A 16,876-nucleotide genomic window follows, 5' to 3' on the forward strand; every position below is an offset into this window, starting at 1 on the left:
GAATATACCCTGTAATCAAATAATTAAATCCATTATATTTTTTAAAGATTTTTCCCAGGACCTTTGGTAATGCTAAATAGATTTAAACTCTTTTAAAATTTTATATTTTTTCGAAAATACTCTTACACTTGCCGAAATACATATAAGAAAATATAATATATATCATTTTATAAGTATCTTACTCAAATCTTAAGTAGAAACTGTATATAAACATCTGATATCTTATTTTGATAAATTATTCGTAGAAATAAAATAATTGAATATTAATGAATTATTATTATTTTAGATGATTTTCAGTAGGTCTAGCTTACAGGGTATATGGATATCGCCAGAAACATGAGTATTAACAGAGGCACAATTAATTTGATTGAAGCTGCCACACCGCGTGCCGGCAACGTTTCTATCCAACAAATTGCCGGGCGGCTGTTGCAGGCAACAAGCCGACACACAGCAGCAACATCACAGCAGCAACATTGCCGCAACAGCAACTGTGCAGCAAGCGTGCAATTAACTCTTGTGCGCCAAGATCAAAGCGATTAATGCCGCCCTGCCCCGCGACTCGGACTCGGATAGACGGATGGGCGGATGGAGTTAGCCCAGAGCAGGGAACCAAGACTCAAGACCGGGACGAGAAGAGAGGAGAAGGGGCCAAAGGCGGTGCCAAGCCAAGCCAAGCCTGACGCTTTATCGTCATCCACATCGGAGCTGTCGTTTCTGTTGTTCTTGCCCATTCTGCACAGGAAAAAATAATATGGGCATCGAAGCAGAGCTCAAAACAGTTGAGATAGAGAATAAAAATTATAAAAAACATTAATCTTAAAGAAAATTTGCTTTTTTTTTGTTCTTAATGGAATAGTTAAGAGTACATTTTCTCAAAAATCTAGGCTTTCTAGAGTTGTAACTATAAGCTGGCACTATGTAAATAAATAAAATAAATAATAAAGGCTAATTTTACTTTTAGTGTATTCTTACAGTAAGACTGATTTTTGCGCAAGTGGTCCTATAGGGAACGAAAAAAGGATTGACAAACCTGACTTTTTTATTTGCTTTAATCACAAATATTATTTAAGTTCATATAAAGAAATTTTCAAAGATTACAATATACAATAGTTTATTAAGTCTTTCTTTGTTACTAATTTTTGTCTGTGTAAGAAAAAGAAAATCGGCATGGGGATACACCGAGAACGGATAGGGGACGGCCTAGCAAGTTGGCCAAGAGCCAAGAGCCAGGAGAGAGCAGCCTGGTCAACAGGTAAGCGTGGCGGGAAGTTTGGGGCCTATAACACAATCGCTTGCCGTTTGCGGGTGCTAAATGAGGCTAAGAACTCTGCGGTTTGGGGCGATTTTCCAAACTAAATGCACCGCAACACAAAACGAATTGAGAGACAAATGCATCTCAATGGGCCCACCAATATTGGCCATTTACTATGGCCTTCAACCGGTTTCGGATTTCAATTAGATGCCTGCCGGTCAAGTTGCTGCTGTTTTCCTGGCAATTATAACTGAAATTTGATTCATACTTCTTTCGTTTGTGGATCTTAGTCAAGTTTTTAATAGTTTCCCGGCTAAGTTAAATTACTCAAAACGTTTAAAATTGTTATGTTTTTAATTAGCTCATGTCCTTCAAAAATATAATTAATAAGTAAATTAAATGAACAATTATAATCAAAATTACGCACAAACAGAAAAGGGTTACACCCATAAATTTAAACCAACATTAAACGTAATCATTTCGAATTTGAAACCACACATCTTTAGAGATCTGCTCAGATGTCTGCAAGAAAAGTTATGGACTTAGAAGGTTTCTTCTTTCCCAAATCAATTTCGCATTTAAGGAATTGCTTAAGATATTATCAAACTTCTTTTTTAGTTTTGTGAATTTTCAGTTTAAAAAACCTATTAAATGATTATCCCTTTTGAAACAAAATGAGTTTCATCTTTTTAATGGAATTTAATTGTGAAAAATCACACATCGATTCACAAGTTCTCCGTTAATTTTTTTAAGTAACAGTCAACTTTAAGACTTGCATACTTTTAGGATGACTTTCTAAAGTCTTAGTACCGATATTAACCACCAGATTCGTTTTGGACCAACTGAATGAAAGACTTACCACTAAGTATAACTGGTTAAAGCCCCGTCTTGGCCGAGATTTATCGATAAAGCGGGCCAAAGCAGCTCCTCGAACAGCTGGGCCCGATTTGTTTGGCCAAAGCACAGTTAAAGCCAAGTGCAGACCGGTTTTGGCCAAGACTGAAGAAAGACAAAGTGCCGGAAGAGAAAGCATTTTCATCCAGCGATCACTTGACTTGTTTTTGTTGACGTGTGCAGCACGCTAAGAAATGCCCCATTTCAGTTGCAATTGCTAAAACCTTGATAATTATGGCAGCAAGTGTGGTAAAAACTGCCAAGTGCCCAAGACGAGGGTCTGCCAAAGATCTGGTTAAAAACACAGCGAGTGCAGGGCTAAAATCCAGCAATGAGGCCAATTGGTAAGTGGAATGCGATTAAGGCGATAGAATGTCAATCCAGCTCTCTGAAATTCCAACAAAAAACAGGAATTGGTTGCTTCTGTTGGCCACGGTCTTCCTGGTGACCTTTGCGACCCGCTTCTACAAGGTGACCGAACCGGATCACATTTGGTAACTAACTGACCAACTTGCACTTGCAAGTACATCACAATCACCATCACCATCACCGGATCTATATGTTTTTATCCATCCTCAGTTGGGACGAGACTCACTTTGGCAAGATGGGCAGTTGGTACATCAACAGAACCTTCTTTTTCGATGTTCATCCACCGCTGGGAAAGGTTGGAGTGCTTGAAAAAATTATATCTGCCTTAAATATACTTAAAATGTATTATTATTTTCTTATTCGATAGATGCTTATTGGACTTTCTGGCTACTTGACGGGCTACAATGGAACGTTTCCCTTTGAGAAACCAGGTGACAAGTACAACGAAACTCGATACCAGGGTATGAGATACGTAAGTAAAGAAAATTCTGGTAAAAAAAAAAGGAATACCTAAAATACATATCCTTTTTTATTCCCAGTTCTGCACCACTTTGGGAGCTTTAATCATGCCGATGGGATTCGATACTGTCTACGATCTGACGCGATCCCATGAAGCTGCCTTGCTTTCGGCTGCCTATCTTGTTTTTGGTAAGTTAAATATACCAATTAAAACCACTCTTTTTGTTAATTAATTAATTAATTATATATATAAATTAATTATTGTATATAATATATACATTTCGGTATTCAACTTTTTTGTTATTTATTTAAATTTTAGAGATTCTTTTCTTAAAACTCCCATGAGAAATTATAACTCATTGTTTGTCTAATTCTAATTGTTGTTGTGTTTAGATGTGGGTCTCCTGACCCTGAACCAGTACATCCTTCTGGACCCCATCCTGCTGTTCTTCATGATGGCCTCCGTGTGGGGCATGGTGAAGATCTCGAAGTGCACTGCCTCCGGAGGATCGTATGGCCTGCGCTGGTGGTTCTGGCTCTTCCTCACCGGCACCATGTTGTCCTGCACGATCAGCGTGAAGTTCGTGGGTCTGTTCGTGGTGCTGCTGGTGGGTCTGCACACGGCCACCGAGCTGTGGCTCATCCTGGGCGACCTGGGGCAGCCCATTCTGGAGACCGTGAAGCAGGTGGCCTGTCGAGCCATCACCCTGATCATCTGGCCCATCCTCCTGTACACCCTCTTTTTCTACATCCATTTGACTGTGCTCAATCGCAGCGGCAATGGCGATGGCTTCTACAGCTCGGCCTTTCAGTCCAGGTTGATCGGCAACTCACTGTACAATGCTAGCATGCCCAGGGATGTGGCGTACGGATCGGTGGTGACCATCAAAAACCACAAGACGGGCGGCGGTTACCTGCACTCGCATCATCACCTATATCCCAAGGGAGCTGGTGCCAGACAGCAGCAGGTGAGTTGGCAATTTTACAAGTTTCATAATAAATATGCACCCCGAAACAGCCATCTGCGGAACCAAGTTCATGGGCTCTCTTCCGCTCTCCCAAATAGTGTTTCGATTTGACAAATTTTTGGAGTGTCAATAGATATTGTACGAATGAACACCACCATGTCTCAGAGTGATATAATATAGTATCGCCAAAATAACTCCAAATTGCATATCAAATGGCAAATTTGGCTTTAATAGTTTCCTAGATCTTTACTCTACGATTAACAGGATTAAATATATTAAAAACAACATATAAAAACCCCGTTCAACCGTTTTAGATTACGACATACACCCACAAGGACGAGAACAACAAGTGGCTGATCAAGCCACACAACAAGCAGCGTTTGCCCAAGGACAAGCTGCAGATCCTCCGGCACGGGGACATCGTCCGGTTGGAACATGTGGCGACCAGGAGGAATCTGCACTCACACAACGAACCGGCGCCGGTGACCAAGAAGCATCTGCAGGTCACAGGATACGGCGAGGTGAGTTCGGTTGCCCTCCTATTTATAAGGTCATGCAAGGGGCTGAAACCAAATCCCTTGACCAATTGCAGTTGGGCGTGGGCGATGCCAACGATGCCTGGCGCGTGATGATTGTGGGCGGCAAGGTCAACGAAACGGTGCACACGGTCACCTCCCGCCTCAAGCTGATCCACCTGCTGCAGAACTGCGCCTTGACCTCCAGCGGCAAGCAGCTGCCCAAGTGGGGATTCGAGCAGCAGGAGGTGTCCTGCAATCTCAACGTGCGCGACAAGAACTCCCAGTGGAATGTCGAGGACAACGAGCACAAGCTGTGTAAGTACACTGATAAATAGCAACTCTAATAGTACAAATTAATATCTGAATATTTTAATTTTGTATTTCGAATTTTAAATTAAATACAATGCATACAAAATGGCATATTAATATATTCAAATTGGTGTGAAATATATGCGATTTGTTTTAAATGCATTATATGTAAGATTCAACTTTATTAAAACATTAAAAAATTATATAACATAAATAACATAAATAAAAGAAAACGAAATTGTTTTAATATCTGAAAATTGTATTTTAATTTAAACCATACTTGGATTTAATAAAATGTATTTTAAATCTAACATTTTCATCATCAATTAAAGTATTTAATATTAAATCATGCATTTTAGATTATGATTTAGTATAACATTTTGAATTTTATTCCGTTTTCTTATCAGTGTACGTAATTCTTTCTATTTTCCCATCCAAGTGCCCAGTGTGAGCTTCAGCGTGTACGCCCCCGGATTCTTTGCCCGCTTCCTCGAATCGCACGCCGTAATGCTGCAGGGAAACGCAGGACTGAAGCCCAAGGAGGGCGAGATCACCAGCAGACCTTGGCAGTGGCCCATCAACTACAGAGTGGGTCAAGCCAGCCTTTGGCCATTATGGGGAAAGAGATTTACTTGTTTGAATTCACTTTCCAGGGTCAATTCTTCTCCGGCAGCAGTTACCGCATCTATCTGCTGGGTAATCCCCTGATTTGGTGGAGTAATCTGGTTTTCCTGGCTATTTTCGTGGTTGTTTTCCTCTGCAATGCCGTCGTGCAGCAAAGAAGAGCTGGCTTGGCCCAGTCGTTGGCCCGAAACCGAGTCCAGGAGAGTGAGCCCTCCTCCACTGCGGAGGTGTGCAGCTGTTGTCCTTCGGAGGGGGAGAAAATCCTGGAGGAGGTGGCCGATGCGAGTGGGCCACCACCACCCACGCCGGCGATGTCTTTGCGGGCGGCTGCCTGGCTTTTCGTCGGCTGGGTGCTCCACTACCTGCCCTTCTGGGCAATGGGCAGGGTGCTCTACTTCCACCACTACTTTCCGGCCTTAATCTTCAACTCCTTGCTGACGGGTGAGCTCATATTTCGTATACTCCCCCAACTAATTTAAGCTTGGTAGATGATTTTTTTGCTATTTATATAAATACCGATCTTAATTTTCATTTCAATTCAAATGAATAATATTATTACTGCCCAAAAAGGCTTTTCAATTAATCGAAATCAAATGCCATATTTATATTCTAATTGTTTGGATTTCTAAATTGACAAAAATTAAGCAAATATGCATTTTAATTCGCAATAAGGGTATTAATACTAACATTCTGCTTTAGCTAATTCTGAACACTTTATATTTAAATCTAGCAATCTAGATTTGCATTTCAGTGCAAATTAAAAAAAACTGCCAAAAAGAAGGCTTTACAATAAGTAGATAACAAAACTTTAGCTAATTTTGCACACATTTTCCATTTTTATAATTTATTCTTCATTCCACAGGCATAATGTTCAACTACCTTGTGAGGGTCCTGCCCAAGTGGATCCAGCACGTTATCCTAGGAGTGGTTCTCTCGGTTTTGGTCTACAGCTTTGCCGCTTTTTCGCCCCTGGCCTATGGAATGAGTGGTCCCCTGGCCAACGAACCCAACTCCACGATGCACAGCCTCAAGTGGCTGTCCACCTGGGAGTTCTAGTTATAACATTCTCTAACGTTCTTTGGGGTTTTATAGTCACAGATTTTGTTGAGTTTCTTTTGGAAATAACCTTTCTTTGCGGCTAAAAACCTATTCAACAGAATAGTTAATGGGAAAATACATTTCCAGCATTTCATTCTCTTAAGAAAATATTTACTATAGTATTTATCTGATGCTGCTTATTTATATTCCAATCCAATCAAAAAGCCTCGTAAATTTCTGTGAATATGAAGACCCCTAACAGGCAAGCTTTTTTTTATTATTTATGAGTAGATATAATATTTAATGTATAGATTATGCTTAACTCTACGTACTGTTTACAAACAAAAACAAAAAAAAAGGCCATTAGTAAAAGTAGCGAAAGAGGTGATAAGCCTATGGATCTGTGGATCGGAACTCGGGAATTCGGAATTCGGAATTCGGAACTCGGAATTCCTGATCCGCGATCGGTGATCTGGAATCAATCAATGTCAATCGAATATGCCCAGCTCGTCGAATCGGCGCAGGGCGTAGCGCAGGGTGTCCGTGGTGCGGGGATTGGAGGAGAACATCAGCTGGACCTTCTTCTTGGCGAAGTCCTGGTCCGTCAGCGCCTCGATGCTGATGTCGAACGAGTCCTCCTTCTTCATGGTGACCATCGGCAGGAAGGCGTAGGACGAGAAGAACCCGTACAGCTCCCTGGCCCTGATCTCCTGCAGGATGTCCGCGTAGCTGGGCACATACGCCGAGTGCATCCGCTCAAGGCTGTCCCGCAGGGAGGCGTAGTACGTCTGGATGAGGAACTCGCGCCGGTGGATCAGCACATCCAGCTGGACGCTGCTGTTCAGGAAGAAGTTGATGTCGCAGCCCGGGCTGCCGAAGAAGCTGTTCTGGAAGTCCACCTAAAATGGTTTTAAAATAGTTTGTGATTGAAAATTAAAAATACATTTTTGCTTAACATTAAATATAAATGTCTATAGATTTGGGGTTATTACAACCATATTAAAGCAAGTATTTGAATAAAAGGTGCTCTAAAATATATTCAGAATTAAAAATGAAGTTTCTTTGGTGAATATTCGGTTTGATAGTACAAATGATGTACAATTTGTATAGAATTTTAGTAATTTTCTGTAATGTTGTGGGAAAAAAGCGTTTTAGAGTGTGACTATAGGAAGTGTATCACTCATACGTTCTGTTGCCCATGATCAAGCTAACGGGTCGTATGAGTTATTTTTACGAAAAAAAATAAAATATATGGTTTTCGGGTACATTTGTGGCACACTAAAATGTACATTATTTAACGGTGAGAGTAAACGATAACTTTGTACCACCCTAATGTACAAGCGAAGAGATTCCTTATTATATTTTATTTAATACCCTTTTAAATGTCAAATGAAAACTATATAAACAACTTTTAAAAGTGAATTCGAATAAAAATTTGTATTAAATCACTCACGAATATGGCATCGATGGGCTTTGTGGGCTGCTCGTCGTCGTATTTGTACATGAAGTTGTTCACCCACAGGTCGCCATGGTTCAGTACAGTGATCTCTCCGGGCAGCGTCCGTCCGGTGGTCACCAGGTTCTCCTTGATGTTGTCGCAATGGCGGTGCAGCTTCTCGGCCAGCAACTCGTAGCCTGGCCACTTGGCTACCACGTTGGCCAGAGTGCGGCACTGGAGGGTCATGAAGTTGATGAACCGCTCGTTGGTCCGGATGTAGTTCTCGTCCAGCATTCCGGTGGTGAAGTGCTCCCGGACACTGGGCTCCTGCAAGACACATTCCAAGCCAATAAAATAAACATGAAATCAAAAAAACAAACAAACATTACCCATTTCCGATTTTGATTTGACATTTGCTTTTGGATGGACAAGTGAGAGTGAAAAATGGGTTGTTAAGAAACGTAGTTTGATTTATTTTAACTTTATCAATGTACAAAATATTGATATATATATAACTATAAATGATATTTAAATATATATATATTATAGACAATTATTATGTCAATATAATATGTTGTAATTTTTGAAAGTGGGTTTATATATTAGAAATTACTTATTATTTAAATCTGTAACTCAACATGCATTTGGCTACATTTGACGTAGGCACTTGATCAGCAAAAATCCCATTCATGATAGGGAAAAACATTTATATTAATGTGCACTTTGGCACCAGATGTGATTTCAAATCGTTAATCAATCTCATAAATTTGTACTAACATTAAATAACGAAATAACATCATTTTGTAACAACATTAGTAATTGTGTAATGAAATGAAAATCGATTGAATTAAAGGTGACTAGTTTGCGAAAACATATGAAAAGCTAATTCAATATTGTTCCCCATTTGTAATAACTGCGTCGTTTCAATAATTAAAGAGATCATTCATTTGGAGAGTCTAAAATATAAAGTAATGACCTCATTTTTTTAAACTGCGATTTAAAATTTTTCCTATCTTCTCAATTTTGCGTTCCATTGTTGAAAAATTAATGCTCACGTGACGAAAAAGAAATTATTTTACCTATTACTGATTTTGGTTATATGGTATTGAACTTTGGAACTCGTCTTATTTTAATGACTTTTAAAATTATTTGACAATCATGTGAGAAGTTTGTTTACTGTCTTTGTAGCCGGTTTATTCCAGATTGAAGCACCAAATATTTTCAATTTTAAATTAATACCCAACCTTTGTTATTTCGATTTCGCATAAGACAACAACAATATATTCTTTTTTGTATAGAATTAATATTCAATACATACACTTCGAGATTGGCAAGCAAATAAACTTCCATTAATGCATATATATACAGGTCAGAAAAACCAAAACAGAAGGATGAAGGGTAGAAGAAATTAGATATTTATATATCCTTATTATCCGATCTATAATAACCAACGCTACTCGAAAGTAAACATTTTCCTTCGAGGATAACTCCCCACAGCTTCTAAATTTCGAAATTAAAATTTGTTAAAAAACTTTTTTTTATAAATTGACAAGTTGAAATATTAATATATCCAAGTATACGATCTATTTGTCATACTATTCTATTTAGACCCTAATTGAAAGTACACATTTTCTTCGGAATGAACTCACCTTCTCGGCCAGCAGCATTGAGCTGGCGTGGAACTTGCCCAACTTCTTCAGGATGACCACGCAGTGCTCCTCGTTGAGGCCGCTCTGTCGGCTGGCCAGTTTGTAGCCGTACTGGGTGAGGTCGTCGAAGACGATCGTCTGGATGGGCTCGCGGGTGGTATACAGGCACTTGGCCCCGAACTTGGACCCGTCGCCGATCAGGACCTCCAGCTTGCCGAGGACGTCAAAGTAGAAGATCTTCTCGCGCAGATAGACGGCCAGCTCCTCGAGAAACTGAGTGGCCGGCGTGATGGCAATGCTCTTGACAATCAGAGCCAGTTCCTCGTCCAGTTGCCTCTTGCTGCTGCGATAGAGGGCCCTGGCCCTGTAGATCTTGCTGCAGTAGTTCTCACCGCCTCCGCCACTCGACTCAGCGAAGATGATCTTCTTGATGTCCACCCGCATGTCCCGCAGTCCATCCTCCAGCGCCGCCTTGAAAAAGTCCTCGTTCAGGTACTTGGGCGGCTCCTGGCCCAGTCGCTTCTGCTTCTCGTCCAGTTTCATGCTGTCCTGGTTCTAATGGTTCCTGATTCTGGTATAGTACTACGATCTCCGGACTTGTGGTGTGGTGGACGGGACGGAACACCTGCTGCAGCGCTTGCTTCGACTGGGAACTGGGAAACTGTGGCCCCGCCAACACACTTATATATATTTGGGCCCTTATCAGTTTAGGTGCTGCCCGCGTCGCAGTCGACTTCGACCGCACCATATCTCTATCGACTATATATGGGCTATGTAGTATAGATCAGGTGCTCCATAGATGAAATTCCGATGGGGGTGGCTGACTGGCTGGATGATTTCACAATCCCAAAGTAAAATTAAAATGGGTTTCGAGCTTGTATCAATGAAATGAATTGAATTACAACAGCAATTTTCTTCAAATTTTGAAAAAAGGAAAATTTGAGTTTATCAATGCCTCACATTTGACGACTCCTACCTTAAGGCCAATCGATTGCTTTTGCAGCCTTAATCCCATTATTTTTTTTACAATTTTGTTTTTAATTGTTTAGAGCTTACTAAGGGATTTCGAACTTCTCATTGGCTAAGCCCTGAATAGAACGCAGCCCCTGGCCTTGACACTCGACTAGATCCCAATTCCATCCGAATTCCTCTCATATTTTCATCCGTATCACCTAGGTACTACGAGCCGACGTGGTCGACATACCCTAAATCCGTATACTATATATACTATATGTATGTGCTAGGTGCAAATGATAAATGTGTCTGCCTTTGTCCACATAGCACAATCCATATGACACTTGCGGATTCCGATTAAACATATTTCGGCGGTGTTTTGGATTCCAAATACCATATACAATCAAATTCGAGTACAGTTCTTGTCTCAGGAAAATATAATGTTTATTCCGGGAGAAAACGGAACTTGCCGTCGAGAAATCGAAATTGGGATCGTGACAGTTGATCGGTGCACCTGTCGTAGAGCACCCATGGCATACTGAGCCATATTGTGATTACGGCGCCCAGCACGTGGTTGAATACAAATCTAATGGGAGTGTGCTGATCGGTTGTAATTTCTTATAATTATTAGAGGCGGTATTATTCATAGCGCAACCTAGTACTAGTACATAATGTGTCTTGTAAATGTCAGCTGAAAGGGATTTTTTGGATTGGAAATATATCCTAACAATGCTTGCCATGCATTATTGCAAGCGGAGCGTTTGAAATCGTATTGAATTCACCAAGAATAGTACATATATATACATTAAGGATGCCAGATAAAGTAAGTTCCCCAAAAAAAATGCCAGCAAAGTAAATCAAAATGCAGATTATTTGGAAAAACCCTGACCCATCGCCCTGGAATGTGATTTATCATTAGACGGCACGGCAGATCTTTTGAAAACAAACGTGGAGAGCAATGTCTTTGTTTTGATTTACCGCGCATATAGCGATGCATATAGACATTGCGTCATGATCGGGGGTTCGTGCTAAATGGCTATATTGTCCGATATTGGTTTCAGGTTTGACGCGAAAAGAAGCTCCTCTACGTGGCCATGTGCCAAATGGGTCGATCTGAGCTCTACATAAACCCAAAACAGCTTGCATAAGAATTTATATACTCACGGATCACCGATCACCTACGATAGCGTCTGGCCACCGTCTAATTAGTTCCCCATGAGTCTGCTCCGAATCGAACTACTTGGACATCGCTCTTGACCCCACAATTCGCAGTCTCTTCCGATTAAAAATATTACGGGACTATGGGATTATGGACTTATGGTGGTGTGTCTACGCCACGAACTAATCTGAAATGACGCATTGAACTACTGAAGATCGATTAGAGCGATCTAAAATTAAAAGTGCTATGCTATAAAGTGGCCATGGCAATGGTGCACCACCACTAAGGACTCACGGTATCTGCATCGCGGATTCTGGCTATTGGAATCTGGATTCTGTTTCCGAGGGGCGCACGGCGCACGGCCACCGGGGTCTACGGGGTTATCAAATGCGATTGAACGAAATCGAAAACGAAAGCTGACCGCCGACATTCGCCGACTTGCGAATGAGATATAGATATACATATTTTGGTGGGAAACAAACATATAGGATCAAAGATCAAATCGACATGTTGTGGTTTAAGCATCATCTCATCTTGATCTGATTTTCAGCTGAAACCAATATAAATGATTATAAAGGCTTGCAATTCAAACACTTCAGAGACATAATAAATAAATAAAATATAGCTTCTGTCCCCAATATGAAATTATTGGCCGCAAAATACTCCGGCTTACAGATAGTCCCTTACTCTAACTTATTTCATAAAATTCCAACTTACTTCTTTTTTTTTTAATTAGTGGGCACATATAGTCAAACTTCACGAGCTTATTAGAGAACATTTTTAAATATACGTGTTTCATGACTAATGTTGTATGTTGGTTCTTGCATATTGTACTATTATTTTTTGTAAATAGGAAAGTGCTCAGGTTCGGTCACCTCTTTTTGGCTCATTACTTTTGTTTAAATTCTAAAGTTTATGAATTAAGTGCCCGTGATCTAATGATTATGTGAATGGAAGGACGGACATGAAATGATCGATTCGGCCAGAGATCCTGACTTTCTTTTAGCTGTTACATACCTATCCAATAAGTCAATATACCCCTTTACTCTACGAACAAGGGAAATAATTATTCTTGTTCATAACAATCTTTGCCGTTAGTATGTACTGGAAAAGTAATGACAATCTGGCAGACAGTATGACCTACGGCGTTACGATCGCAATCTGTTTGTTTGCACAGCCCTAAGCAGGCAAATACAAAACCTTCACATACTTCCACTGTGCGCATAACTCGCTGACCACCACAATATAGCAGAAACAATAGGAACAATCTAGGTAAACATTGATTCCCAGCCAATCCTATCTGAAGATCGTAACTCGACATACCTCGAAAGATAAACATTGCGGTTCTCGACACTGTGAAGTACATAACTTGACCATTAAGAGTGTTTTGGCAAGGTATGTGCTCCATAAAGATTACAAATTGCAACTAATGAAAAACTAGGGTTACACTAAAGGCATATAAAATAAAAAATTACGATATTTAAGACATTAAGGATCGAAAAAAGATTTGGAGACCTATAGTATACATATATCGCTGTGGGCCGAACCACTTGCAGTCCTCGAATTGTGTCAAAACTCAAGTAGCAACAAATGTTTACCTAGCTTTTCATGTCATATCTGCTGCTGTTGTCATGTTTTTTCGATTTTTTTTCTGGAATGGCAGAGCGGGACGCGTAGAGGAGTGAGAAAGAGAGGGCGCGATGGCGGCACGCCGCCAAAGTCAGAGATTGCGATAGAAATATAGATGAGATAGTCCGGCCATTCGTGAATTTGCTGCTGCGCAAAAAATTACAAAAAACTTGAACCAAATGCTGGTTATTAATTGTCAATTGGCAACTTTGGAACTGGATTCCAAGAGCACAGCTAAACGTTCCCTCTTCAGGCTGTAAGCTGATTGCCAATAGGGACTTCAAGTCCCCAAAGTTTAAAAATAATAATAATAAATAAAAAAAACTCTAGCCATAGTGGCTTGCACTTGGGTGATCCATGGGTGCGCTTCCATAATTATCAATAGATGAGCATTATGATATGAGATATGGCACCTAATTTTGGATTAGCTATCAGCGAGATGAAGTACATGGTCCAAACGCTAAGCGAATCAATACATTTTTCACATAATGCATTGTTCTATGTGTTCAAACCTATTTTCAAAAAAATATTGATTTATATAACAATAATTAATTTTAATACTTAACTCCTTGCTAACAGACGTGAAGAATGTCTGGTAATATCCAAATATTGTCCGACCATTAATTGCTTTAATTATAGTTTTACCTTGCTGAATTTTGATTTTACTTGCTCTTTGATTTGATGTGTTATTCATTAGATTAGGGAAATTACGCAATCAAGATAAACAAACTTAATGCCTATTTGACTGTAACTGAACTTAAAACTAAATTACTACCTAATACATATATGATTATTTATCTTTATTTTAAGCACCTCTTTTTAATACTGTACTTATTTTTAATATAGCTTATGTCATTTCATAAAATGAAACTACCTAATTTTAATTAATAGTCTACATTTAAATTAAATTTTTGAATTTAATTATAAGAACATCCTGCAAACGACTTATGTCATGTCTTAATAATTAAAACCAAAAGTAAAAGTAACAAAAAGGAAAATAGCAAATTGAAAGCTCTCAGCCTGTTCATGAAATATTTATTATAATTTATGTTGTTAATTTATTATTGAATGTCATTATGTCATTCCATAAACTGTTATTAAAATATATTGTTCATGGAACATTTATTATAAATAATGTTGAAAATTTATTATTATATGTACAAGGATATTACTATTTGCATTTCTTTGAAGAAGAGGCCCCACCCGATGAATTGGTCTTGGAGTTCTTGGAGTTCTTGGTGTTCATGGCCTGCTTCTGGGCAGCTTCCGAGGTGGAGGGTTGGGATGAGCCGTTGGCCTCCAGGAGATTGCCACCCAAGCCGATAGGCTCCAGGCCGACGTGTCCCTCACGGTGGGTCTGGAACTGGGCCAGGATTGGATCCCGCACCGGCTTTTGCAACTGCCTCTGCAGCTGGAGATGGAACTCCGGATATGGCTGGCGGAGCAGGTGGCTCTTGGCTGTGAGCATGATGTTGGCCAGAGCGGTCCCGGTGCAGGCGCCATTCCGGCGGGTCATCGAGTAGCGGCGAGATGGCGCCGGACTGGGCGGCTCATCGGGCAGACCGGGCACGCGAGGGGCCAGGGAACTGCCACCACGATACTGGGACAACTCGGACGGCAAGGGCAGCCTGATCTGGGAGAGGTTGCCGCTGGACAAGGCCTCCTTGATTTCGGAATAGGTCTGGTATCGGCCCACCCAAAGTGGCTGCGGCAAATGGGGATAGTACATCAAGTTGCTGGCGAAGAAGGGCTCATTTTCCACCCGGTTCGAGCTGGTTGACAGCTGACGGAACCTGCGGGTCATGGCCGTGGCCTGGTCGCAGGAACCACGAAACGACAAGGGATTCCGTTGCCTGGGAGCCATACAAAGCGATGGCTTCGGCTGCCTGGGACCCCCATTCTGAATGGGGTTCCCCGGAGCATGATGTACCGGATTTGGATTCGGAGGGAAAGGATTGGGGTCCCTCAACACATCCGCGTAGCTTTGGCGCATCTTTAAAGGAATACCACACCTAACACATGAACTTCAATTACCAAACCATACTAAACTCACCCAAACACTTGAGTGTTTCTTGATTTCCTTAGGACGATTCATCTTTAACCAATTAAGTTTTCAATTCTTTTAAGGAAAGTAAGAACAAAAAAAATTAAATGATTTTCAGACAATTCTCAGATTTTCACTGGCTGACGTTCACTGTCGGAATGACTTAGCCTTTTCGCTGATGGGAAAATCTGCACTTTCACTTTGACGTTTATGTCAGAGCCTTCTTGATATTGCCCAAAAAGGGTTCCCTAATAAAACTATCGATGGGGAGATGGTAACTCTACTTAATAAGCGGGGATATTGACCTATCGCAACGCTACACAGTTCAATATCAGCCGCATGGGGATGTATTATCTTATGGGGATGTATTATCTTATTTCATAAATTTTTCCGCTTTGTTTGCCTGCTGAATAAGTACAGCTATGGTGAAAATCCTAGTGTATTTTACACAAGCCAAAATTCAAAGATACGTAGATTTACTTTTGTTTAATTTGATTTTTATTCATGATATATTATCAGGACCCACATTAATTACCATATTATTATTATCTACCGCAGCTGTATATTTCGCCTTTGTTAATCCGTTTCCCTCGGCTTTGTGTTTCTTTATTGTTTATTGTTTATGGTTACCGATTTTAACTTTTCAATGTTTTTCCTCTCCACGGACTGAAGCTCACGTCGCCGCTTAGTTGATAGCCGAACGCCTTACCGAGTGGATCGCGAAAAGTTGACTTATGTTCTGAGTTTTGGATCTGGGTTAAGTGCCGCGGGAATATCGATAACCAGTTCCAGCTCCAATTCCAGTACAACTCCACCCCCCAAATGCTGGTAAGTGTTTTATGGCCCTGGAGGGATGACAAAAAATAAGTCAAAAATATTTACCCCACTTCTTACATTCGTATTTACGTATTTACCCCTTGTCCGATTTCTTTGTTGTCATCATAAAACCCAAACACGACACAGTGACACCATTTCGTGCTCTTTTCTCGTTGCTCAGATAATTTGTTTGCATCTCGCCGACTCCACTTGGGTTTTATTATTATTTTTTGTATTTATTTACATTATCTTTTTCGTGTGTTCTTATTTAAAAAAATATATACTCGCTTGGTCTGCGACTTTGAACGCCGAAACTATAACTCTTAGATCATGTTCAATATATTTTGAGTAAAGAATGCTCGTTTTATGTCGTATTTTGGAAAGACTTCCAAAATCTGAGACGCAATTGGCAATGTAAGATGCACTTCGCCCGCTGGATGCACTTAAAATTGGCATAATGCATATGGAAAAAATGCGGTACGTGCTCGCCAATTTTTTCATATCGCTCACTCGTCGGCTTGTTTAGAATCTTCAGCTCAAAGCAAAACGGAAAGCGAAGCAAACCGCACTTGTTAAAATCAAACGCTAGACAGCCGAGTTTCCAATCAAAGCAAAATCAGAAAGCTCATACTAGCCAAGTTCTACGCCCGCTGACCAGTGGTGACCTAATTGGCTAAAAGTAGCTAGAATAAGTAATATACTTTAAAGGACTATCAACTCAGATATTATTAGAGACAACTTTCTTAATCAACTGGA

General features: G+C 40.4%; 3 protein-coding genes across 3 annotated transcripts; 1 reads left to right on the forward strand and 2 right to left on the reverse strand.

The window, feature by feature from the left end:
* The first annotated feature begins 2,209 nt into the window (after nucleotides 1-2,209).
* Nucleotides 2,210-6,528, forward strand: LOC128266039 (protein O-mannosyl-transferase 2). The gene is made up of 11 exons (XM_053002313.1): nucleotides 2,210-2,490; nucleotides 2,557-2,640; nucleotides 2,726-2,810; nucleotides 2,883-2,987; nucleotides 3,055-3,163; nucleotides 3,368-3,942; nucleotides 4,257-4,463; nucleotides 4,535-4,775; nucleotides 5,209-5,357; nucleotides 5,423-5,834; nucleotides 6,256-6,528. The coding sequence occupies exons 1-11, from the start codon at nucleotides 2,381-2,383 to the stop codon at nucleotides 6,447-6,449; spliced, it is 2,271 nt and encodes a 756-aa protein (XP_052858273.1). The 5' UTR covers nucleotides 2,210-2,380; the 3' UTR covers nucleotides 6,450-6,528.
* A 137-nt stretch (nucleotides 6,529-6,665) lies between these two features.
* Nucleotides 6,666-10,200, reverse strand: LOC128266040 (uncharacterized). Its single transcript, XM_053002314.1, has 3 exons — nucleotides 9,519-10,200; nucleotides 7,885-8,196; nucleotides 6,666-7,330 (listed from the first exon to the last, which is right to left on the reverse strand). The coding sequence occupies exons 1-3, from the start codon at nucleotides 10,059-10,061 to the stop codon at nucleotides 6,920-6,922; spliced, it is 1,266 nt and encodes a 421-aa protein (XP_052858274.1). The 5' UTR covers nucleotides 10,062-10,200; the 3' UTR covers nucleotides 6,666-6,919.
* Nucleotides 10,201-14,357: 4,157 nt separating this feature from the next.
* LOC128266041 (uncharacterized) lies at nucleotides 14,358-15,495 on the reverse strand. The gene is made up of 2 exons (XM_053002315.1): nucleotides 15,314-15,495; nucleotides 14,358-15,253 (listed from the first exon to the last, which is right to left on the reverse strand). Exons 1-2 carry the CDS (start codon nucleotides 15,353-15,355, stop codon nucleotides 14,432-14,434), a joined length of 864 nt encoding a protein of 287 aa, XP_052858275.1. The 5' UTR covers nucleotides 15,356-15,495; the 3' UTR covers nucleotides 14,358-14,431.
* Nucleotides 15,496-16,876: the final 1,381 nt, after the last annotated feature.

This window comes from Drosophila gunungcola, unplaced genomic scaffold, assembly GCF_025200985.1.
Source record: "Drosophila gunungcola strain Sukarami unplaced genomic scaffold, Dgunungcola_SK_2 000245F, whole genome shotgun sequence".
Lineage (NCBI taxonomy): Eukaryota > Metazoa > Arthropoda > Insecta > Diptera > Drosophilidae > Drosophila > Drosophila gunungcola.